Source organism: Cygnus atratus, chromosome 19 (genome assembly GCF_013377495.2).
Source record: "Cygnus atratus isolate AKBS03 ecotype Queensland, Australia chromosome 19, CAtr_DNAZoo_HiC_assembly, whole genome shotgun sequence".
Taxonomy (NCBI): domain Eukaryota; kingdom Metazoa; phylum Chordata; class Aves; order Anseriformes; family Anatidae; genus Cygnus; species Cygnus atratus.
In genome coordinates, this window is record NC_066380.1 from 5,659,073 (window position 1) to 5,683,666 (window position 24,594).

Below are 24,594 nucleotides of genomic sequence, written 5' to 3' on the forward strand. Positions count from 1 at the left end.
GCCCCCCCCAGCCCTGCCTCCCCCCCCCGGGTGCCGCCGGGGGAGGTGAGGGCAGGACGCGGGGGCTCGCAGCTGAGCGCTGGCGGGGAAACCCTGCCAAAGGCACGGGGAGGGGGGGACCCAGCTGCAGGGGGGGGCCCTGAGAAAGGGAACCCCCCCCCCAGGACACCAGGGACCCTCCTCAGCTCTGACTTCCCAGCGTCTGCGTGGGCTAAAGGGGTCGGGGTTGGGGTGGGAGAGGGGTTGGGGGCAGAGACCCCCCCCCCTGCAGGAGGAGGGCTGGGAGCAGAGCCCAGGCCTGGATGCGCTGAGCTTCCCCCCCCCCTGCTCTGCTCTTGCTCAACACCTCCCCAGTGGGACCAGGAGAGGCTGGGGGTGAAGACAGGCTCCAGGTGAGGCTGAGCATCGGGGGCCAGATCCTGCCCCGGGCTGAGGACCCCTCATCCTGCCCCAGCAGGGGATGGGGACCACCTCCATCCACAGCTGCTGGTGCCCAAACCCCCACCAGCTCCTCCCCATCGCCTCATTCATCCCCGCTAGATGCTCCCAGTGCTCCCAGTCTCTGCAGCACCTGTGTGAAACTGGGCTTTAACCCCTTCCTTACTGAGGGGTGCTCCCATCCTCAGCGGGCACAACAAACCAGGGAACAGCCTCTGGGTAACCGCACCCAAAATGCATCCTTTGGAGCCTGCCCCACTCCTCGCCCTCTGCTGGCACAGCTGTAAATATATTTATATGTAGAAATACAGAGGCGTTGGACTCGATGAGCCTTACGGGTCCCTTCCAACTCGGGATATTTTATGGTTCTGTGAGTCTATGATAGAAATATACGCTTTGTCCCTGCACCGGGATACAACGCGCCTCCAAGCGAAACCTCCCGTGCACACCCAGCCTCCTGGTTTAGACCTCCTCTGGCCTCCCCAGCAATAATTAGCCCCCCTCGTTAGGAGCTCGCCCAAACGAGGACGTGCTGGCAGGGCCTTGCAGTGCTCCTTTCCAGCAGGCTCGGCAGCACGGAGCCACCCCGAAAACCTCATCCGTGCCGTGAGCCCCTCCGCGTGCCCAGCCACGGGGAGGGGGCTGCCGAGGGCGCGTAATTACGGGCTGCGAGACGCAATTAGGGGATATTAATAGCAAATTGCTCGGCGGCCGCTGCTTGCCAAAAGCACCCCGGCAGCTCCCAGCCTGCTGCACTGGCAGCGGGGCCAGAGGAGGTGGGAACAGGCTGCACGCGTCTGCTGCGTAAAAGGGGGGAAAAAAAAGGGATGTTGGCGAAGGGAGGAGCAGTGTTTTGGGGTGAGCGTGGCTCAGGCATGGAGCTGAGACACGACCACTTGTCCCAGCCCAGGAAGCGTGTGGGTAGAGTGTCCCCATCCCCACCGTCTGCTGGTGTCTCTTACAGCCCCTGCTCAGGGCACCCAGCACCCAAAGGTGGCACCCCCCGGCCCAGAGCACAGGGCGGTTTTGGGGGTGGCGAGAGGTGGCAAGCCCAGCCCGTGCCCCCCCGGAGACTGCCTGCCTCCCCCTGCTGTGCATCACAGACCACGGGTGCTTCGGTACCGTCATTAAGCTTTTATTTCCATTGTCACAAAGTTCCTGGGTTCTGTTTTCTTTTCGTCTGTTTGTCTGTTTGTTTGGAACCGGTTGGTTTGCTCGGTTTGCTCTTGAATTCATCTCAAGACAAGGCAGCAGGGCATGCAAGCCGGGACGCCGGCACGGACGCGCAGACAGGCTTCACCTTTACAAACGAGGCTCTTTGCTGGAGCTGCTGCTTCTCAGCCCAGGGCTCGGCTGCTGCTCGGGGCAGGGCTCGCGGCCGCACGAGCAAAGAGAGAGAAGGGAGTGGGGTTTTCCTGCAGCACCGGGTCTTGTGCGGGCCACCGAGACCCCGGTGGGGACCCGCTCTGCGCGGCCAGCCCCGAGCTGCTGCGGTGCACCGGGGGCTGGCAGCTCCCTCCTTCACCCCAAAACTCACCACCAACCTCCTGCCCCTGGCCTCCCCAAAGCCCTGGCAGAAGGAGGGGTGTGGCTGGCCTCCAAAATGCCCCAGGCCCCCTCACTTTACATGGGGGCCGAGTGGGCGAGCTGCTTCATGCCACTGTGCCGGCTGCGGGTCACTGCCTGTCCCCTCCAAACCCACCTGAGAGCAGCTCCAGCAGCCCTTGCAGCCACCCTCAGGCCCCCGTGGCCCTGCTCCAAGCAGGGCTCAGACCCCCCAGGACCCTTTTTACCCCCTGGCTCAGGGTGGGGGGGATGCACCCCTGGTACCAAGAGGGCTGGGGTCCCCGTCCAGCTTGCTGGGAGCACTCCCAGGGCCACCCGATTGCAGCGATTAAAGGGCAGCTCCGGAGGAAACCCCCCGCCTCAATTCTCTCTCTCATGCCCTGGTTTGTGCCGGTACAGAGGCTGGGGGGTTCTGCTCCAAGCCCCTGCTTTTCCAGGAGGAAAAAGCTTTCCTCCTGCTTTTCCAGGAGGAAACTTCTCAGCCCAGTCCCAGAGCGCAGGGAAAGGCGGACACAAAGCAGCGACAGTCAGCGCGCGAACAGAGGACTGAAAAGAAGGGGAGCACAGACACTGCATTTAATCAGGCAACACTGACGGGACAAATGAGAGGGGGGGGGACACACGCTGCAGCCACCGGGGGGGGGACCCACGCCTCTGTCTCGGGTCCCCCTCCCCAGCATTGCGGCGTCACTTCAGCCGCGAAACCAAGCGCAGGGAACGGCCCGAAACGGACGGGCTCCTGCCGGCTGCTTGGTTTTAATGATGACCAGGTTGAAAATGAGGACTGAAATTAATTATTCCGTGGTGTCGGCTCCAACCCAGCAGCTCCTGCCATGCTCCTGGAGCTGCACGTGGGTGGGTTTTTGGTGGGTGCTGCCAAGCCCCCGTGGCCATGCCCAGAGCTGGCGCCCCCCCAGCCCAGCACCCAGCCGCTCTCCGGGGCTCACCCAATGTTTCATTGATGGGGGAACTGAGGCACAAGGAGGTTAAGGCCAACATTTCCAAGCAGGAGGAGCTTCAAGCCTTATTTTCAGCAGTACCGAGGAGCTGCGGATCCCGGTGATGTTCAAGGAGGAGGTGGGGGCCCCAGGGAGAGACTGGAGGAGTTTCCAAGCCGGGGTCCCACATCTGCAGCCAGGTCTGGGTGCTGTGGCCAAAATGATCTGCTCTGGGGCTTTCAGCATGCCAAGAGGGGGCAGGACAGACCCCACACCGGGACAACAGGAGGGTCCTCTGCCTGGGAAAACTTCCCCTCATCCCCCAGCAGGGTCCTCATCAACCAGCAAAGAGCTCTTTAATGCAGGCAAAACCCCTATTTTTTTTCTCTTTTTTTTTTTTCAAATGTGCAAATACTCAGAAAGGGGTGAGAGAGGGCAGAGGGGCCGAGGGACCGCTCCATCCCAGCCAGCAGCAGCAGCAGGGGATGCAGGCAGCCGCACTGGCTGGGTGGATGCTAAATTTTGGTATTTTTGGGGTGGAAAACTCCTTCCAGCTGGCTGCACACCCCCGCTTTCTTTGCAGGTTCTCCCCAGAAACTGGTGAGGGGCAGAGCTCGCTGTGTCTGCGGTCAGACCTGGATGAGCGCTGGTGGAGCTGAAGCATGGCAGCGGGCTGGCAGGGGCAAAGCCAGCGCAAAAGGCATAAAAAAAAAAAAAAAGGAAAAAAAAAGAAAAAGAAAAGCCTTCCAGAGGGAAGTGGCAGAGCAAACATTTGCATTTGCCTGGGAATTATTCCAGATGCTGTGGGTCCATCATTTCCCAGCAGACGATTCCCGTAGTGTCACATTGACTGGGAGCAGCAATTGGCACCGGGGGGCCCAGCCCAGCAGGTCGGAGTTGGAGAAGTTGGAGGCACTGCGGAGATCTGCACGAGGGAGCTGCGTTTTGGCCACAAAGCGTCAAGAAAAAGGAGTTCCCAGGGTGAGGAGGGAGTGACGCCTTCCAGGAGCCCCCAGCAGCAGGACACAGGCACCCTCGGGGCAGAGAAGTTCCCGTGGGCTCCCAGGCTCAGGTCTTACAATTGCGCTCGGTGATCCAGTGGGTTTCCGTGGTGGGGACGGGCTGCCCCGTGTGCTCCAGCTTCCACAGCCCTTTCAGTGCACAAACCTCCAGTTTTTGGCTCTCCACCTGCCTCTTCCTCTCTGCCATCACGCACGGCACCCCCCAGCTGCAAAGTGAATCCTGGGTTTTGCTGAGAGGTGGAAAATCCTCCCAGCGAGGTCGGAGGCGCAGAGCACAGCGGGAGGAGAATGGAGACGAGGGGCCTTCACCCCACAGCCTTTGGATCTCCTGTGGGACGGGGCCGACCCCAACCAGCTCTTCCCCCAAATCCAGCCGCTGCCAGCGGTACTGCACACGGAGGGGAAGTCTGTTCTCCTTGGGCACAGGGAAAAGCTTTTTTGTAAGGGTATCCAAAAGCGCCTCAGAAGGAGAAGGCGTTGACAAAACGCGGGATCCCAAATGTCAGTGGGGTGGGAAAAGCACCCTCATCCCAACCCCGCTGGGCCCCAGCTTCAGGCTGTGCAGCAAAGCGACGTCTCTGCCCCTCTGTGCCGGGAGGGCTCAGACCCCATGGGGACACTGCTGTCACCTCCTGCCTCGTGGGGACACCCGTGAGAACGTCCCCCACGTCCAGCCACCACCCCACACTGTCCTGGGGGACATCCCTGGTGGCCGAGGGCTGTGGCACCGGCTGGGCTCGGCCACGGGAGCTGCAGGCAGGTGTCAGAAAGTTGGTGGCTCCATCTGTGGCCCTAGGGCCAAGCGAGGTGGTGGGAGAGCAGCGGCAGGTTGGGAGCAAAACGCAATGGAGCAGGAGGGGGCTGCAGCCCGGCTGGCTTCATGGAGCAGGATGATGGTGGATGGAAAAGGCTCTGGGCAGCACCCACTGAGCGCCCGTCCTCCCACGGAGGTGCCAGCACGTGTCCCACGTTGTGCCCCCAGGGCCAAGCCTGGCACCCCGGAGCAGCAGCGGGCGATGGAGGGGATGGTGGCAGCTCGGACACGGTCCCGTGGGGTGCGGTGACACCTCGGGGTGCTGCGGGTGCCTTTCTCCAGCCCTCTGCCTTCCTCCGAGGGAGAGGAGCACAAGCGGGGCGCAAGCTGGCTCCGCTTCGGGGCTGTGCTCCTGATTTCCAGCAGAACCTCCCGTGTCCTATCCGAGATGCTACGGGGTGGGTCCGACCTGCCAAGGACATGCCGAGCTGTGCGTCTCCCCGCTGCTCCCGCAGCTGATCCGCAGCCAGCTCCGTGCGGGGTGCAAGCGTGCCTTGCCACCATTCCCAAAGAAAAACGGTAATAAAGGAATCGGCTTGGAAGAGAAACCCAACTCTTGGCTCCGTTAATACTTCTCATGCAGTAAGGAAATGAAACGATGCAAAGTAGCATGTGCTGGACACCGGTTGCTTCCTCGCTCTGCCCCACGGGGAGGCCCAGCTGGTAAAAACGGAGAGCAGAGGGTTGGAGCAGGAGGGGTCTGCCCAAACCGACCCCTAGCTGAGCTGGCAAAGAGAAGGGAGACCAGAAAAATGCAGGAAATGGGGCAAATGGGAAGAAAAAAGAAGCTACGGCCAGCCCCCCTTCAAACATCAGCCAGCACACGGCATACGGGGGACAGAGGAGAAGGGGGAAGGCAGATTTTTGGCTTCATCGTTATTGCAGGCTCCCAATGCCCCGCAATAGTGTATGAGCATGTAAACCTTACAGATCATCACCTAGGTGTTCGGACACACACACGAGAGACTAAACACGGCAGCAACATTTACAACGAATAAATAAAGATATCGATCGTCGAGATAGGCATATAAAAAAAAAGCCTCACTTCTTTCCACCAAAAAAAAAAGGAAAGAAAAAGCACGATACCGTCTCACAAAAAAAATAAAATAAAATAATCCTATAATAATATATATCCCTAGTGACCCGGGCTGGGCTGCCAGCGGCACCGCAGAGGGCGCGAGGGTTGTACCCCGTCACCATTCGTGCCTCGGCTCCCCGAGCAGCACCCCGGGGTGCCGGCGCCCCGCTACCTTTGGGCTCCATCTCCAGCCAGCCGGATCCCAGGAGAGGACCACGCCGGCGCATCCGCAGTCCGATCCCGAAACGTAGGGAAGAGGAGCAAAGGGGGCGAGGAGGCCGGGGGGGCTCCGCCTTCGGTGCCGCTCGACCCATTCCCCCGGCCCCGAAGTCCTGGGCGCTCGCCGCCGCTCAGACCGTGGTCTTTTGCGGGTTTTTTTGGAAAAAGCAGAAGTTGGCGAATGGCAACGGCTGGTTCGGAGTGCAGAGAGGGGGAGTGAGCTCGCGCTTCAGGTGCATCCTTTGCTCGCGGAACATAAAGGAAGGCCGGAGAGGGACAGGCAAGCTTCGCGCTGCGGTGGTCGGATGGCACGGAGAGCATCTTCCCCCAGGCATCTGCGGGAGGGGGGAAGAAAACCATGGAAGAATGAGGGGGGTGGAAAACGCTGGCCCCCAAAACCCTGCAAACGTCTTGGGGGTCCCCAGCTGGGAACACAAAGATTGTGGAAAGCTCAAAAGTCCAGGGGGTTAAAACAAAAACAGGACCCTGCATGGATGGTGACGACCAAACCCAACCCAAGACATCTCCGCACAGCCCCGCGGGGCACAGGTGCTCAGCCCTAGGATGCTGTGAGCCACAGCTTCCCAGAGACCGCCAGCTCCAGGGCATGATACAATGCAACAGAACATAACGAAGCATTTAATGGAATATTGCTGCGGAGCATCCCCGTACCCCCAGCTCGCCAGCTGCCTCCCTGCCTCCCCTGCAGCATCTGAAGGCAAGAGCGAGATTCGTGCCACGGGCCCTGCCACCACCAAACACTTGCCGGCTGGGTGGGTTTTAGGGCATCCTCGTGGACTGAGGGACTCTTGGAAGCATCCCCCGGACCCCCCACCCCCAGCTCCTGCATGCCGGACTCACCGCCGCTCGGCCCCAGGACTATACGAGCCCGTCGTAGAGGGAGAGGGCTTGCACGATGGAGGGGTCGGCCTTGGAGCCCTCCTGAAACTCCTGCAGCGTCAGCTTCCCGTCCGCATTCTGCAAAACGCCCCCGTTGTGGTGCTGAGCACCCCAGGGCCCCAGCAGCACCCACGCTGTCCCCGCCACCGCCCCCCCTTCGGATCCCATTCCCCATCCAGCCCCCATACCCACAGCTGTGGAGCAGAGCCACGGGGCTCAGCGCACCCCTGGGACCTGGTGTGGATATGGGGACCCCAAAGGGCACGGATCCCGCAGACAGCCCCACGGCAACCCAGAGCCTGAATTTGTAGGGAAGGGAGGTACCTGCGAGAGCCCAAGTGTGGCAAAGGGGGCCCAGAACTGCCTCCTGAACCCACGTGTCTGACTCTGTGATCCTCACCTTGTCCATCATGGCAAAAATCCGATCCACCCTTTTCTCCGGTGTGTTTTCCTCCTCGGGAAGCTCCACCGTGTTGCCCTGCAGCAGCAGGATGGGACACAGTCACACGCAGGCACGGCTCGTGTCCTGCCGGACGGTGTCCCCAGGTGAGGGCACGCATTTTTGTCCCCCCCCCAGGCCCCCCCTGCAGCCCCCTCGCAGGACAAACCCAGGCAGACCCGAGGGATGATGGCCCGGCGCTTACCACCATCTGGTAAATGGCATCCACAATGTCCAGCATCTCGTTCCTCGTGATGTACCCGTCGTTGTCCAAGTCGTACAGCTTAAACGCCCCTGCAAGAGCCACATGGAGATGCTTGGGGCCACGACACGTGCCCTGTCCAGCTATAAAACCTGCTGCACCCCAACACCACCCCCAAAGCCACCCCAAAGCCCAGGGCTGAGCCCGCCAGCGCCCTGCGGGGACACTTACACCTCAACTTCTCGTCCAGCGTCCCCCTGGAGGTGACTGACAGCGCCTGGATGAACTCCGAGAACTCGATCCTCCCGTCCTGGGGGAGGAACAGAGGAGTGTGAAGGAGAGGAGGGGGCGAAGGTGCTGCTGCCATCCCCGTGCCACGCGAGCCATCCCCGTGCCACACGCCTGCATCCCGGCGGTGCGAGCCAGCTGCCGGCGCACAACGCGCAGCTGCCAGCATCCCGCTGCGAGCGCTGCCCCCGCTGCGAGCACAGGGGACACCTTGCGGGTGGGCTTTTGTCATCGAGACATCTCATTTCTCCTCTCTCACTGCCTTTCCCCACGTGATTCTCATTGAATGGAACAAGCGCGGGGGCTCGCTCGCTCCAGCTGCTCCGTTTTGATTTCACGCCCCGGGGAGCGCTGGAATATTTTGCTCCTCGAGCGCTGCGCAGCTGCTTCAAGGCGCAGCATCGAGCTGAGCCAAGGGGGAGGCAGCGTGCTCAGTGCCTGGGGGTCCCCCCATCCCCCCCTGCCCAAAGCACCACCAAACCCACCCTGCCAAAGCGCAGCCGCCGGCCCAGCCTTGAGCCCCGTGCGCCGTGCCCGTGGCTCGCGGACTTACTTTGTTCTCGTCAAAGACATTGAAAACAAAGGTGGCGAATTTGGTGGGATCGCCGAAGGGGAAGAACTGCTTGTAGATCTTCTGAAAGCCGGCGGCGTCAAGCTGCCCGCTGGGGCAGTCCTTGATGAAGCCCTTGTACCTGCGGAGGAAGGGCAGAGGGACGGGCGTCGCGCGGCTCCGCTCGCTGAGCGCATCCCTGGAGGCACGGAGGTGCTGGGTGCCCCCGGCCCCGCTCCCCTCATTGCCTGCAGCACCCGACCCATGGGGGACGAGGTCCTGGTGGGCACCGCAGAGCTGGAGAAGCGCTGAGCAGCACCGGTAACACCGAGCAATGCCCGCCACCAGCCCAGAACTGAGCCACATTCATGTTGAGCACTGGCAGGACCCGGCAGGGGATGGGGACCCGCTGCCTGGCCAGCAGCACTACGGAGCACACGTGGCACATCCAGACCGCAGGGCACAGCCCCAGAGCTGCAGCCACCCCATAAATCCCAAGCAAAGGAAGCTGACACCCTGCTGCCGAGCCAAATTCCCATTTGAAGACCCTTCCTCTGCAAGGCTCACAGCAGAAGCCCCACAAGCACCCCCAGGACCCCAGTGCCTCGTGCCCGTCCTACAGCAGCTCAGCTGTGCCATGGGATCAGGCACCCATGGGACCCAGCCCAGCTGCCCCGGCCCCGGGCAGCTCCTTGGGCTGGGCACAGGGAGAGGGACAGGAACCCTTTAAACCCCAAAAAAGTGCTGCTGCACCGGGGGCAATCCCAGAGGGTGCAGGGGAAGGGGACGGACGGTTCCTGGTTGGGGGAAAAGCTCTGGGACCCCGTGGGATCCCGTGGGACCCCGCAGGGCGAACGAGCATTATGCAACGCGCCGCCCGGATCTGCCAGCGCCCGCTGCAGCGGCCGAGGGCTGGAGGAGGAGGGGAAGGGGGCGGCGAGGTGGGAAACCGAAGTGCCAGTGACATCTTTTCCACGCTGCTGCAGCGCTGACTCATTCGTGGGGGGGGGGGGGGTAGGATGAGAGAAAGAGATAAAGAAAGAAAAGCTTGACTGGTTTGATAGGGAGATGAAAGGGAAGCGGTGGCTTTTTTAGGGCGTCGCGTTTTGGGGGGCGGAAGGGACAGGGTGGAAGCACGCTGCCAGCGAGGCATCGCCGTGTCCTTGTCCCTGTCGGGGCCGGGCTGCAAAGGGACACGCGATGGCACCAGCTGCCCGCTGGGTGCTGGCGCCGTGCCTCAGTTTCCCCTACCTGGGTGCTGCAGGTCACCAAAGGCTGCGTTCAGCCCCAAAAACACCACAGGGTTGCGAACATCCAGGGGCCTGTTACCGGGGGAAAGGTGCCCCATGCCTTGGGCAAACCCCTTGTGGGACCCCTCTCCACTCAGTCCCCGAGCACCCCCGGCTGCTGCCCCTCGCCCCCAGCCCCGCAGCCAGCACCTCACTGCCACGCCGGTACTCACCACTGCTGCACCTCCTTCTCCGTAACTGTAAGAGGAAACAGGAAAAAAAGAGGGAAAAAGAAGAAGAAAAAGGAATTTAGTGTTTTCCCAGTGCTGGTGCTGCTCTGCACTTCCCATAAGCTGCTTCCAGGCCTGGAAGGGGGAGGAGGTGTCCGCGGGCACCACGTGCCCGAACCCAGGCAGTGTGTCCCCCAAGGTACAGCACGGGGCTCACCAGGGGTCACACTGGGTCCCCCCAGCCCCAAAAGCAGGGAGCCTACAAGGACGTTTTGCTCCAGCAAGGGGAGCACAGCGAGACGCTGTGAACCATTCGGGGCCGGGCTGGTTCGTGCGGGCAGGATCCGGCCCTGCCCTCCCACCTCCCCGCAGCTGAAGCATCCCCGAAACACCTGCAGGAACGTCTGCTTTGGGACGTCCCGGGGAAGGCGCCCACCTGGCACATACATCGGTGCCAGCACCCCCCCGACCAGGCTCACCAGCCCCTCGCCCCCCGCCTGCTGCTGCCCTCCAGCCCCGGAGGAAGCGCTCGCTGAGGCTCCGGAGCCCTTCTGATGCTGCCCTTTGCATGAGCCTGGTGCTTGGCAGCAGCTCCCTCTGGGTTCGCATGAATACGCGGCATGTGAAATTTGGTTCCTTTCTGCAGCCCCCCCCGCCCCTTCCCGGGATTATTTTTAGCTGCAATTGTCAGGTTTCCATGCGGTGCTGCCCGCCGGGGATCCCCCGCAGCAAACTCGCTGCACGGCTCCTCGCCCCTGCGCACCTCCCGGGGGAGGAGGAAGGTGCCGAAGGCTGCGGGATTCACCCAGCGGAGCCCCCCCCCCCCCCCCCGACAGCAAACCAAGAGGAGCACGCGGTGCCGACGGGGATGGTGACACGGGCAGGGCTCTGATGGGCAGTGGGGACGCGGTGCTGCCGATGCCAAAACAACATCAAGCACACGGGACTGAGCAGGAGCTGTGCTGTGTGCAAGGAGGGCACGGAGCGCCCCGAGCATCGCACCCCAACCCACCCCTGGCACCGGTCTGAGCATTTCTAATAAGTTGTCGGGATACTTGGAGACCTGCGGCCTGCGATGGTTTTGCTTTCCCACCCTTTGGGGTTAGCCACGTGGCTTTTCCAGCTCAGCATACACCCGCCCAGCAATGGATGCTCACAACACATCGGATCCAGCTTTGAATTCGCACTTTTCACTACCCAGGTGCCCGCTGCCTCTGAGGCACATGGATGACGACGATGTAGCACATCACCAAACCCATGCCAGGCCTCTGGGGAGCTTCACAGGGCTTCAGAGAAACCCTAAAATACACCGACTAGAAGACGGTGTGCATTAACAGCCCTGAACGGCTCTGGGTGCTGTTCTGGAGCCCTGTCTGGAGCTCGCCTTGCAGACAGCATCCCCTGATTAGGGTGGCTGCACAGTCCAGACGTGCTCAGCAGAGGAAAGGCTGTCACGGCGCGGGTGAGCGATGGGGTGCAGCACTCCAGGGAGCCCCAGCCCCAAGCACCCCGCTGCGGGAGCGGTGCCTGGCTGGCACGCGAGCAGGGAGCCCGCTGCCAGCACGCTGGCACGGGGGAGCGGCCTCGTTAGTCATTTCCCTTGCATCATGCATCTAAATAATAATAAAAAAGCAATAGGTCTGAAATACGCCGGGATAACGAGGCGGAGCGGAGATGTGTCAATGTGCAAACGGCTGATAAAAATAGAGACCCGAGCCACATCAACAGATGCCAATTACCTTGGGTGGCAAATAAAAGGAAGCAGCTTTCCAGCAGAAGGATTTATAACGCGCCTGGCAAAAGGCGCAGAGCGCAAAGGGCGAGGGCTGGCAGGAGGCGGGTGCAGGAGCACAGGGGGTCCCAGCCCCAGGCTCCCCACGCACCGTGGTCCTGGGAGATGGTGAAGGGAGCAGTGGGGTTGGACTCAGTAGGATGGCAGCCAAAGGGTCGGTTTGGTGGGGGCTGCGGGGGCAGGAGTGGGGAGAAGGGTGCGGGGATGCTCAGCACCAAGACTGGAGGACGCCGGCAGGCTTTGGCCACGCCACGGTAGGGATTTGGAGGGTTCTTTTGGCAGGGTTTTTTGGTAGGAGGAGAGTGGTCATGGGAAAGGGTCGCACAGAAGTGTCCTTCCAAAAGAGATGCTGAGCAATGTCTCGATCAGATGCAGCCTCCTCTGCACACATTCCCCTGGGCATCAGGACACCCGTCAGAGCTAACGGGATTCACGCCTGGAGGTTGTGCAGAGGTGCCCCCGGGTACCAGCCCCGTGACCCCAGGCTCTCACGGCTACCAACACAGGCAGGCGGGAGGAGGAAGAGGAGGAGGAGGAAGAGCAGGACTTGGTGCAGCTCTCGGGGCAGCGGCAGCATGGGGACACAGCCAGGTGCTCAGCTCAGCATCTCTGGGAGACTCACGTTTCACTCTCTCCCACTCGGCTTTTCTCCCACCGTGCTATTTCAGTCCTGGGAGCTGCCTTTCAACTCCAGCAGGAAACAATTAAGAAATTTGTGCTTTTTTTAGTACAGGAGAAACGCTGGTAATGACACGCGCGGGCTGGGCAGAGAGCGGGGACGCAGCAGGATGCCTGGCACCCGCGGGGAGCGTGCCCTGCTCTGGGCGCTGCCCTTTGGGACTCCGTGGGTCCAGCAGGGAGGGATCCCCTGCTCCACGGGTTTCCATATCTGCAGTTACTGAGCCCAGACAGGTTACTGCTTTGCGGCTGCGTCTTCCAGCCGGCCCAACCTCACCGGGTTTGGATGCCCCGAGCGGCACCGATGAGGGATGCTGATGAGTGTCCCTGCAGCAGGGAGCTGTGGCTACGTAAACCTGGGGGGCACGGCGCCCTCCTGGCCGGGCTGAGCTGCCTGGCCTGGGCACAGGACAGGGGGTGCATGCAGGGGCAGGGCTGTCCCCACACTCTCCCCCAGCCATCCTCAGCAGCTCAGGGCGCTCAGCATCTCTCCAGCTTGCAGAGCGCACCCGAGCTTACAGAAAGTGCGGCGGCTGCTGCATTCCCCTCCCCCAGCATCGATTCCGACGCGATGCTGAGCTGATGCAAATCAATTTGCAGCGATACAACACAGGCAGGCTCGACCCCGAGCGCTCAAGGACAAGGGATTACCCGCAGCACATCCCAGCGGAGCAGGGCCCCACTCTGCAGTGCCGGGGGCGCGCATCCCCGCCGCCCTGGGGCTCAGCCGCGGGCGGTGGTCCCCGGGGACAGCCGGCCCACAGAGGCTTTGGGGCAGCTATAAATAGTGCACGTAGCAGCTCCTTAATGGATGCAGCATGCCCTGGGACCCTGCGGGATGAAAGGCACTAAATAAAGGCTGGGTTTCAGTATTCGTTATGAACCGCGATGCTGGAAGAGGCATCGCCGAGCTGGGAGCCCCCGCGCCGCGCTGCAGCCGCCCTCCCTCCCGCAGGCACAACGCCGCGCGGCAGCTCCGCCGTCAGCACCGTTGTTTCTGCTGCTCTTGTCAAAGCGAGGGGAAATGCATGGGGAAATGCTGAGCAAGGGGCTCGCACAGGGGCAGGAGCAGCACAGGAGCTACCCCAACCCGTGCCCACGGGCCCTTGTTGCCCCTTCGCAGCACCCCTGGGTCCGTCCCCGCTCCCATCTCAGCCAGGAGGAAGGTTTCGGCTGCACATCCCACACCGTGCACAGGGACACCCAGCACAAGGGGCCAAACCTCAGCTCTCAGCCCCCCCAAGCAGCACCCAGCCCCCTCCTCCCAGCTACCAGGACCCCAAACTCCCACCCCCCTGCCCCCTCCTCCCCATCAATCCCCAGCGGTGTGTGCGAGGAGTGACAGCGCTGTCACCACCCGCCCTCCACATGCCCCCTCTCTTCCCACCACCCAGCTGCCACTGCAGCAAAAAACAGCTCCGGTTAATCATTGCTCGAGCCCGTTAATTTGCTTGCCAGGCTGCGAGGAGGGGAGGACACGGGGCTGCGAGTCCCCACCCGCCCCGTGTGGGAGCTCATCATTTATAGGACCAGGGCAAGGACGGGGACGGGGCAGCTGTAGGGCTGCAGGAGAGGTGGCCGGACCCCAACCCCTATGGGGACACTTCTCTCACGTGACAGCACCCTGACCCCAACAGGGCTGCCAGATCAGGAAAACCGGAGTTAATTATTTCCAGCCACAAATGGCACTCAGCTTCCAGCTTACCTGAAGACAACGCTCCCCGGACGGGCAGGTGGATGCTTGGGGCCGCCTAAACCTCCCTGGGATGCTCAGTGCAGCGCCCAGACGAGGGTAAACTGGGTGCCCACGTGTGTGCAGAGCGTGTGCTCCTGTGTGAGCAAAGTGTGAGCTCGCACGTGAGTCAACCGGGCACCCATGTGTGTGCTAACTGGGTGCCCATGCGTGTGCCAGCTGGGCACCCATGCCTGCACTGGATGAGCACTCCTGCAAAAATAAACTGGGTGATTCTATGTGGACAAGTTGGGCGCTCATGCATAAATTATTTGGGTGCTCCTGCGCAAATGAGTTGGGTGCTCATGCATAACTGCATGGAGTGATCATGCACACACTACCTGGGTGCTCAGGCGTGAGCAAAAGGGGGACTCATGCGTGACCGCGCTGGGCGCTCGTGTGTGATTCTGTTGGGTGCTCGCGCATTTATCGGGCACTCATGCATGAACTAATTGAGCACTCAGGAGTAAATTAGTGTAATTAGCAGATTACACACTTGTGCACATACTAATTGGGTGCTCATGCGTGAATGGATCAGGTGCTCGTGCATAAATTAATTGGACCCTCGAGCGAGAACCGATGGGGGCACACGCACCAAGGATCTGAGTGCGCGCAGGGATCAGCGTGCGACCAAGCACCAACCAACTGGGCGCCCATGCATAAATTAACTGGGTGCTCCTATGTAAATTAATTGTGCGCTCGTGTGTGCACTAATTGGGCACTCATGCGTGAACTTATTGGGTGCTGACGCGTAAATTAATGGGGCGCTCATGCATGAGCTAATTGGCCCCTCATGCGTAAAACAACGCGGTGCTCCCGCATGAACCTGGCGCACCCTGCAATTTGTGCCCAACACACTCCACCCCTCACCTCTGCGAAACACATAGTTAAGAATTGTCTGAAGATAAGTCTGTTATAAACTCCACTTTCAACATCATCACAACGTTAATCTGCATCAGTTACAAACCGCGCTGCTCCTCCCCGTGGAACAGGCAGCCGGGACCAGCAGGACACATGTGTGCTCACTGAGATTTGCTCCTTGCCCTGGGATCGGGATTGCAGGGACGAGCATCACGGCCCGAACCAATACCCACCGCACGTGGAGCCCTTTGCCCATGGGCTTGCAGCAGGCTTCACACCTTGTTCTGCCAAACACGGAACCGGGAGGGTTGGGGTAGCTTGTACAGGACCCCCAGCCCAAACTCCAGCCCCTGTCCCTGCAGACCGGGTTGCAGGGTTAACAGCATCATAGCCGGAATGGCTGTTAGAGATTTCAAGCCTCTCCCCACAAAGCACGCACCGAGCAGGCAGCAGCAGCTCAAGCCCTTCACCAGGCTTTAGCCAGGACCACACCAGTCCGAGCAAGGACTGAAAGCAGTGCTGGAGGCACACACAGACTCACGCGGTGGGGCTTCCTCCAGACCCCAAAACGCACTGAACAGCACCAGCCGGTGCTGCGTGGCCGTTCCCCTTTTGGGGAGCAAAATGCCCACCACGTGCCTCAGGACACGGCTTGTGCCCAGGGACTTTGTGCAGGCAGAGGGGGTGGAAAGCAGCAGCTTGCCCAGGGCCGGCTGGAGCGTGGGCATGGAAACTCCTTCAGCAAACAGCACACCCCCAGCTCCGGCACGAAACTCCCCCGGCATGCAGCACGGGGCTGCGGGGACATGCTGCCAAGGGAGCAGAGCTGTGACACCCCCAGGCTGCTGCAGCACCGGGGGCTCACTGCTGGCCCCGGCATCGCCTGGCCCCCCCATGCCTCCTGCCTTGCTCTGCCACGTGGGGCAGGGGCCATCCATCACCCCCTTTTAAGGCACCACAGGGCTCCCCCAAATCCCCGCGGTACGTTTGGTGACGGCAGCTTTTAAGATACGACGCATGTCAGCACTTCAGAAATGTGGGTTGTTTGGCCCTGATGACTTGGTTTCATTTAAATTCTGGATTAAATATGTAACCAATGCCCTGGTTAAACATTACGGAGCACGTTGCCTTCCCGCCCCCCAGCAGGGCTCAACCCTAGGGCTATCAGACTGCCCAAGAACTCGATCTGCTCCCCCTCCTGCTCCACTGCAGGGAAGGGGCTGCGGTGCTGGGGTCACCCCCATGGACACAACCATGGGAACAGCCTGACTGCTGATGCTGTGGCCAGCCCAGAAATATTTCCTTTTGCTAACCCAAACCCTGCACACCCACATCTCCTCCCCACGCACCCCAGCAGCGCCCAGTCCCGCTCCCAGCCGTACTGCCCACATGTCCCCACAGGGGTACCCGTCCTCAGCATCCCATTGCCACTGTCCTCCTCCAAGCAGCCTCGCTGTAGGGACACCAGCACCGCCAGAGCTCCCTACCACCCCAGCACGTCCCCATCCCAGCATGGGCATCTCCCCACTCCTGTCCCCACAGCTCACACACCGCCAGCAAGGTCCGGGTGGCTCTGCGCTGTCGGGAGCACGGGAGTGGCACTGTGGTGACAGTGGTGAGGTGACAGCGGTGCCACCCGTTACGCTGAGATAGGAAGCAGCCCGTGGAGGGACTGTGTGTGCACCTGGCCCTCCTCTCCAGCAGCTGCCATTAGCGGCCTGTCTGCATACACGGGCCCGCGAGCCGCTCTGCTCTCATCTCCCCCTCGGCTGATACGGACAGGAAAACCAATACGCAGTTAAAATCCTTTTTAGACTTTATTAAATATTCAAGGGGCCGACAGCAGGCTTTGGAAATTGGGTTCGGGGAAAAAGCAGCAGTTGCTCTTTGCAGTACAGGCAGCAGAGGAAGGGCAGAGGATGGTGCCTTCGCTGGGGAGTTAATGAATCACGCTGAACGCTCCCATGGCACAAGCCGGTGGCTGCAGCAGGTTTATCCCTGGCCCTGTTTAATCCCAGCTTCCCCACGAGCCGAGGCAGCGATGCCCCACGGTGGGGCAGAGCACCCAAAATGGCCGGGAGCAGTGCTGGAGGAGCTGCAGGGTGGTCAGCTGCGTCCTGGCCACTGGCTCCATCCCTGCAGGGATTTGGACATCGCCTGGTGCCCGGGTGCTGTCCCCAACCACAGAGTGATTCCTGACGTGGGCAGCCGAAGCAGAGGGTGCTGGAGGAGCCCAACACCCACTCCTCCACCAGGTTAAAGGGGACACCCAGCGCATCTCCGCGGGGTCCTGCCATCGGCGGGGAGATGCCAGAAAAGCACCCGCGGACGCAGCACGGCACAGCCAGCCCTCCCTCCACACATAGACCAAGAACGAGCCCTGGAGGGCAAGCAGCTTGCAGGGGGCAGGGGAAGTGAGCCCTGCTCCAGCACTGCCCCCGGCACAGCTTGGATCCTGTCCCCAGCATGGGGAACCCGCAGCAGCGGCCACTGAGGAGCCACGGCATGGGGCTGGGCACCCTGGGCACATAACTGGTGTGGGGGATACAGGCCCTGGCTGCCTTTTCTTAGGGCTCCCCCTGCCCTAAGAGGGCCCAGAAGGCGAGGAAGGCACAAAGTGAGGCCACGAATGTCCCCCCGATCATTGGGCTCCTCCCTGGAGCAGCCGCTTCCTTTGATGCCTTCAGAGCCTCTTGTTTCACAACCTTAATTATAACGGCAGCAGCAAAGGTCAGGAGAGTGGTTAAGCAGATCCATTAACATGTCAGGGGATAAATGAAATGTGATTCTTCTGATGCCTTCGCAGCACCAGGCCACGGCTGCTCCACTCAGTCGCGGGGGGGCCAAGGTCCCCCTCATGTCCCCCCCCCAGCCGTGTGAGCACCCCTGGGACCACAGGGGCTGGGTGCTGAAGGTCTGAAGCCCCAAAGCTTTCTGTGCTCACACCTACCCTGGGACAACGAGATGTGGGATTCGCCACGAGGAGAGCAGGGTCTCCCCGGGGAAGGGGCTGCAGGTGCTCTCCAGGCCACCACAGCCCTCTGGAGACATAAAATCGGGTCCCTCCCCTCTAAGCTCGCAGTGACCGGGAGCCTGCACCACAGCCACCACCTCTGCAGCACCTGGGCTGGGCACTCCCATCCCAAAATTCCCTTTTGGGCTCCTGCAAATGCCCTTACACACCAAAAGCATCCAGCAGCAGCCCAGCCTGGGCTTCCAGCACTAGGCTTGCACCCACCTCGGCACCCCAAGGGGGAGGCTGCAGCCCCACGCCACCCGCTCACCCCCAAGGAGAGGATCCCGAGGCCCTGGCTGCCCCAAACTGGTGCACGTAGGGCAGAGAGAAGGGACACGGGGCTGACGCTGCACCCAGCCGTTGCGACCTCCCCATGCTCTGGGTGTTTCCCCCATCGTTTGCTGGTGAAGGGCAATGGGTGCTTAGGCACCAGGCTCGCTTCTCGCCAGTGTGCCCCGGTTTCCGCCGGGTGAGCAACAGGAGGGATTCCAAAACGAACCGGCCTGGCAGAGGAACCCGGAGCCCGGGGCCAAACACTTTGGAGGATAAAAATAAACCCGCATTGGGAAGCCACCGACGTCCTCCGCTGCACCACCCAGCCCTCCGCTCCCCTCTGCCGGCACCACGGGGGCACCACGGCCCCGGCTCCATCCCTGCAGCCCCCCAGCTGAGGAACCCCCCCCAATTTCCTGGCTGCAGACTGCTGCGGCTGGAGAATTTTCTTTCTTTTCCCCGCAGAATTTAGCCAGCCGCCACATACCCCCGTAACTACCAATCGATATGTTTGTAGTTTGCTCTTAAACTAATGCCCATTAATTCAATGCATTACTGTCGAGCAACAGAGCCAATTTTGCGGCTTATTGTGAAAGAGCAGAAAGTGATGATGCCGGAGTGAGCTGAAAATCCACAAAATAGATCACAGTGGGTGGGACGCGGTTCCTGGGAAAAGAGCATCTTCCTCTGCTCGCACCCTCTGCAGCCCGGGCACCGCTCCCGTGCCTCCCCCAGCACCCCGGGTCCCAGGGGTATCGCAGCCGGCATGGAAATAACGTGGTGTTAGGGGGGCTGCACCTGGGAAAAAGCTATGGAGAGCAAACTTGGAGAGCCACCCCCAAAAAACGACCAGAAAGAGAGAGAAAATGTGCCTTTCTGAAGCAACCTCAGACTTTTAAGCCTGTTTCATGATTTTAAGGGTTGCCGGCACGGTGGTGGTGCTGCGAGCAAGGATACCCAGCGCTGCGTTTCTCTGCCAGGAGTCCATGTCGAGCTTTTCCCAAGCACAACGCACACTCTGCACCCACATCTGCACACGATTGCCTTGCACAACCTGCCTTCGAGGCCTGGCCAGGACTTTCACAAGCTCAGCAGAACCCTGCCCTGCACAGCTCATAAACCCATTCCCAAATCCCACCATTGCCCTGGCGCAAGCACCTGGAGCAAGTTAAGCACGTGCTTAAATCCTCAGCAAAGAGGGGAGCCGGGCACAGCCACGGGGAGAAGGGAGCTCCTCGAGTCTCGAGCGTTAACACCCCCGGGACAAAACACACAGCAACCAAACCTGTCTCTGAGCTACTTCAACGAGGCATGGGGAGGATTAATAAATTAATGATTATAAAGCACTCTAACAGCTTTTGGATGAGAGGCTCCATGGAAGCACATGGAACGAGATGATTTATTATTCATTATTATTGTCATTCCTCCCGCACGCTCCCGCACAGCAGCAGCCCGGCCTCCAAGGAAGGCCGAGGCCTCGCAGGGCTCGCTTGGCGCTGCCAGATTTTCCTGCGCACTCGGGCACCTGGAAATGGTGAAGGGCTCACGGTGATGGGTCCAAACCAACAGGGCTTGGGCAAGCCCTTGGGCGTCCTTCTGCACCTTCAGGTGCCCGAGTGCCATTAAAGCCGCCCCCCGGCACCGTAACAGGGAGGCGAGCCAAGGTGAGGGTCCCCAGCTCCTGTCCTTCACCATTCACCCACAGCAGGCTCAGGACGAGCTGCTCCGAGCAGCAGCAGCGACACAATTCTAGCAGCCAACCTGCAGCATCCCCAGCAGCACCCCCAAATCGCTGCGCCCAGAGCCAGAGAAAGGCCCCGAGCAGCAGGCGCTGGTGTCACCAGAGGGGACAGGGGACACCAGAAGCCACCAGGCACCAGGACACGGCGCAGGCTGGGGGTGCAGGCCCCCCGTAGTCCCGCAGGTGTGACAAATCTGCACAGAAGTGGCGTGGGGTGAGAGGGGGTGAGCGCTCTCCATCCCTCCCAGCCCAACCAAGACGGGGCTGGTCATCGTTCGCTTCGTCTCCTTTTCAGATCGCACAACCAGAAAATGATGCAATGGAAGGAAATCCCATCACGGGAGAAACCCTTCACGTACACGTTCTTCACCCTCGTGGGAGCATCCCTGGGGCACGAGCAGGTCCCCGTTATCAGCCCCTGGACAACACCCACCCAGACGTGCTGTAAGAGCAGCGGGACCGGCAGCAGGCACGGGGGGGCCCAGCACCCGCTCAGCAGCGTGGCAAGGGGCTGTGGTGATGGCAGCCACGCACCAGGGACGGTCACCAAAGGGTGCTCACCACCTGCCAGAGAGGTGCTGCGACACCACGGACCGGTGTGACGTGGGCAGGAGCCACCCCAGCTGCAGGAGCCCCTGTCCCCTGCTCCAGCCGGCCCACCAGGCACAGCCCAGGGGCCTGCATCCCTCCTAGTGCACCTGGTGCAAACCTGCACTGCCACCTGCATCTCCTCTGTGCCCAGATTCCCCCAAAAGCAGAAGGAAATCAGCATTTTCCAGGCTCCCAGGGGCTGGAGATAAATCAGAGGCTCCCAGAGGTGCCTGGGAGGGCCCCGTGCAGTGCTCGGCTAGCCAAGGGAGCGCGCGCTCGCCTTGACGGCTGCAGAGAATGGGCAGAAACACTCAGCAAAAGGAATTAATCCCGGAGACGAGAGGGGGAATGAGCAGAGCTCAATAAGCAGGGCCTGGTATTAGTGATGGCCGCACAGCAGGCACCACCTGCATGGTGCTGGGGCACACATGGATGCTGCAGGGGCACCGACCACGCGGCTACCTCGGAGGAGACCCTGCGAAACCCCAACACGCTGGGGAGCGCCTCCTGGGAGTGATCAGATGACAGGAGGCTTTTTTGGAGGAGGTGTGGTGGAAAGGGGAGAGAGAGGCGTAGAAAGTTGCGAGCGAAGCGATTCCAAAGGCAGTGACCCTCCGCTGGCCTCATCCCGCAGGGGAGACACCCCCGGACGATGGCTCCACCGTGCTGCGTCTGTCAGCACCGCTGCTGGGAAGACGCAGGGCAGCTCTCCCTGTGTGCCGTGCCCGGGGGCAGCACCTGCCCCCACAAAGCCTGGGGCCACCCAAGGGTGCAGAAAGCCCAGCGCTTTCTGGACATCACCAGCGGACGAGGCTGCTCTCTCCATCGGAGCTCGGATGCTTGCACGGCAATACCCAGAACCAGCCCACCTGCACCCGCCATGGGGACACCACAACCCACGTCCAGCCCCAGCCACCACCGGGGGCTGGCCCTGGCACCTGTTTTTTGCCATTTCTGCTCTCCGAGCCGCTGAGCTGGGGCGCCCCAAGCCGTCCTGCCACCCCTCGCGGGCTGGCTGTGCGGACGTGCCCCTGCGAGCTGCCCTCCTCCCGGCTGTGCAACGGCGAGAGAGAGAAGCAACCCGGCGTGTGGGGTTGTGCAATGCACCAGCATTGCCTCCTCTCCATATGGGAGAACTTGCTGCATCCTAATCTATTGCCTTTTTGGGTAAGCGCTGCTGTGGGACTGCAGCAATGACAGCGGGGAGAGCTCGCAGGTCTGGTGCACGTTAGCGGTTCCCCGGCGAAGGAGAGGGGGGAAATATCTGCGCCCGGCGAGCGGGGAGACAGACTTGAACCGCCAGAGCCTTTGTTTCCTTTGTGCATCCTTCAGGATAACAAAAAATAAAAAAATAAAAGGGGTTGCTAAAACTGGATGGCTCAGCCGCTAGCCACACTAATAAGATTACAGCGGAGGATCAGAGGGGAAAGCCACTCACTCAGAAACCCGGGTTATTAAACTGCTACTGAGACACTCGCAGGAAAACACCGAACCCGCCGGTGTCGGCTCCTCTCTCCGCTTCCCAGCACAACAACAAAGGAGCCCCCACCAAGTAACGCCCCCAAACTTTGAGGGCCACCCGGACGCCCTGGTTATGGGGGCAGAGCCCCCGGCCGGGGGTACGCAGCCGGCAGCGGGGCCGGGGGGCTGCAGAGCAGGGCCGGGGGGGGGGGGCTGAGGGCAGGATGCGGCCCCCTGATACCAGCAGCTAAGAAACAGGCCGCGGAGAATTGGTTTGGGAAGAAAACGCCGGGTTCCTGCGGCTCCCTGCCCCTCTCCTTGCCCCCGCTGCATTATATATATATATATATATAAATAAATAAATACACCCAGGATTTTTTTTTCCTCCTCCCAGCCTAATCCCTGAATTCTTGCAACAAAGCCCGGCGGAGCCTGCGCCTTCTGCTTGGGAAACGGCCCCGGTGCCCGGGGAGCTCCCTGCGGGCCGCCAGGGGCCGGAGGGAGGCGAGGGGCTGCGGGGGGACCTGGGGGGACCTGGGGGGGCCTGGGGGGGACCTCGGGGGGACCTCGGAGCCGCCGCCCCCCGCGCCCCAGCCGCCCCCCGAGGCACAGCCCCCCGTTTTCCCCGACCCCCCCCCCCCCCGGTACTCACAGTAGGTTTTCCTGGTCAGCTCCTCCACAACTTCGGGCTTCAACTTGCTGTTGGATTTCCCCATGGTGGCCGGCGGCTCCCCCCGGCTCACTGCGGGGGCATGGAGCGCCGGGGCCGGGGGTCGGGGGGGGGAAAGCTCCCTGCCGGGCTACATCCCGGGGAGGGCAGGAAGGGATCGGGGATGGTGGGGGGGGGGGGGGTTAAAGGGGGGGGGCTTTGTTGCCGGGGCTCGGCTTAGCAGAGCCGGGAGGCGCTGCGGGGCCGCCCCGTGGCTGCGCGCACCCTGCGCGCGTCGCCCTGGCTGCGCGCACCCTGCGCGCCCTCCCCGCTCCCCGCCCTCCTCCGGCAGCCGGGATGGGAAAGGATGGGGACGGGGAGGGGGTGGGAAAGGATGGGGAGGGGGTGGGAACGGGGGGCGGCCTCCCCCGGCACAGGGGGAGGAGGCTGCGCTGTGGGGTTGGGGTTTGGGGGGCTCTGGGGACGCCCCCCCCAAAGACCCCCCTGGGGATGCCCAGCGCTGCCCCCGGCTGAGGGCAGGTCCCTGCCTCCCCCCCGCACCCTCGTCGGCTCTGCGGTGCGCCCATGGAGTCCGAGCTCGATGAAAAAGCCCCTGGATTCAACCTCCAGAGATTTGTGGCACTGCCAGGAAACCATGCGAGCGCTAAAAGCGGCGGCGCTCGGCTTTTTTTCCGCCTCGAAACCACGCAGGGCTTTAGGGCTCTGCCAAAGCTCTGCGTGCACGCAGGCACGGCCATGAGCTGCGCCGATGCACTCGATAAATTCGGTTTTTCTTCCCGCCCGTGTTGCAACCAAGGCCCCGCCGGAGCTGCCCAGGCATGCCTGCACTGCTGTGGCAGCAGCCAAGGAGGGGGAAAATAAAAAAACAAATCTGTGCTTGGATACAGCGAAACCTGTCCGCGAGGCTGCGGAGAGCACAGCACCAAACACGGGGGCCTGTGTTGTGAAGGGGAGGAGGAGCACAGCTCATGCGACATTGGCTCCGCACTTTCATTTTTTCCTTAAACCAGCCAAGGGTTGCCTGCCACTCAGTTATCCAGGGATACGTTCCCCAGGTAGATGTTTCCAAAACACATAATCCTCCAGGATCCTGCCTTCCAAAACTGAGCTCATTAAGGCAGAGGAGGAAAACCACCTCCTTCAGTGCCACGGCCCAGCTGGGGCCCCCAGCAGCAGTGTGCCCGCGGGGCGAGCTCCGGCTGTGCCCTGCTGCGAGCAGGAGCGATGCAGGATCCTCCAGGAGCGATGCAGGATCCGCCAGGAGCGGTGCAGGATCCTCCAGGAGGGATGCAGGATCTGCTGTGCCCAGCTGCAAGGAGGCAGCAAGGGTTGTGCTGCCCGCCAGCACCCCTCGCAGCTGCTAATGGGGTGTGGGTGGCTTTTAGGGACAAAGGCCCACCTGCCACTCGTGCATCAACCCCCTCAGATTTTAGTTTTGCCCCCAAAGCTGCTGCAAAATGCCCTGTGTGACCCCTTTCTTCCAGCAAAACACCTATTTTTGTGATATTCTCCCCGAGCTGTGGTCGTGGTGCTGTAACCACGCTGCAGCAGGGGGGCCCTGCATGTACGCAGCGCATGACACCCCCAGCAGCTGGGGCAGGAGCACGGCTGACATCCCACACCCTCCCCGTGCTGCACAGGCCTTCTGGTACAAGCTCTGCTGATGCAAACCTGATGTTGTGGGGATTTAATGCTATTTAAAACTCTGCCCTGTCTCCACCACTGAGAACACTGAATAGAGAGCTCGGATCTCACAGAGGAGAGAAGAGTAATCAGAAACTGTGCAGGCCCGTCACTTTCTCTCCCTAATTAGTAGCTTTAACCCTCCTATTGCTTAAATAACACCACTAGGAGCATTTTCTGGGA

General features: G+C 61.5%; 2 protein-coding genes across 2 annotated transcripts in view; both read right to left on the bottom strand.

The window, feature by feature from the left end:
• HMCN2 (hemicentin 2) overlaps positions 1 to 4,151 on the bottom strand; it is a 41,546-nt gene extending 37,395 nt beyond the window's left edge. The window contains exon 1 of the mRNA XM_050714653.1: positions 4,022 to 4,151. Within this exon, the coding sequence (XP_050570610.1) occupies positions 4,022 to 4,151 (130 nt within the window). The remainder of the gene's footprint in view (positions 1 to 4,021) is intronic.
• On the bottom strand, positions 1,558 to 23,066 carry NCS1 (neuronal calcium sensor 1). Its single transcript, XM_035555041.2, has 8 exons — positions 22,711 to 23,066; positions 9,917 to 9,941; positions 8,458 to 8,596; positions 7,848 to 7,926; positions 7,620 to 7,708; positions 7,376 to 7,453; positions 6,937 to 7,053; positions 1,558 to 6,410 (listed from the first exon to the last, which is right to left on the bottom strand). The coding sequence occupies exons 1-7, from the start codon at positions 22,772 to 22,774 to the stop codon at positions 6,955 to 6,957; spliced, it is 573 nt and encodes a 190-aa protein (XP_035410934.1). The 5' UTR covers positions 22,775 to 23,066; the 3' UTR covers positions 1,558 to 6,410; positions 6,937 to 6,954.
• Positions 23,067 to 24,594: the final 1,528 nt, after the last annotated feature.

Coding starts and splice junctions, on each gene's coding strand:
- NCS1 (XM_035555041.2), bottom strand. CDS start 22,774: ATGGGGAAATCCAACAGCAAGTTGAAGCCCGAAGTTGTGGAGGAGCTG. Junction 7,709..7,847: donor GCTGGACGAGAAGTTGAGGT/GTAAGTGTCCCC, acceptor TGGCTCTTGCAG/GGGCGTTTAAGCTGTACGAC. Junction 7,054..7,375: donor TTTTTGCCATGATGGACAAG/GTGAGGATCACA, acceptor GGCGTTTTGCAG/AATGCGGACGGGAAGCTGAC.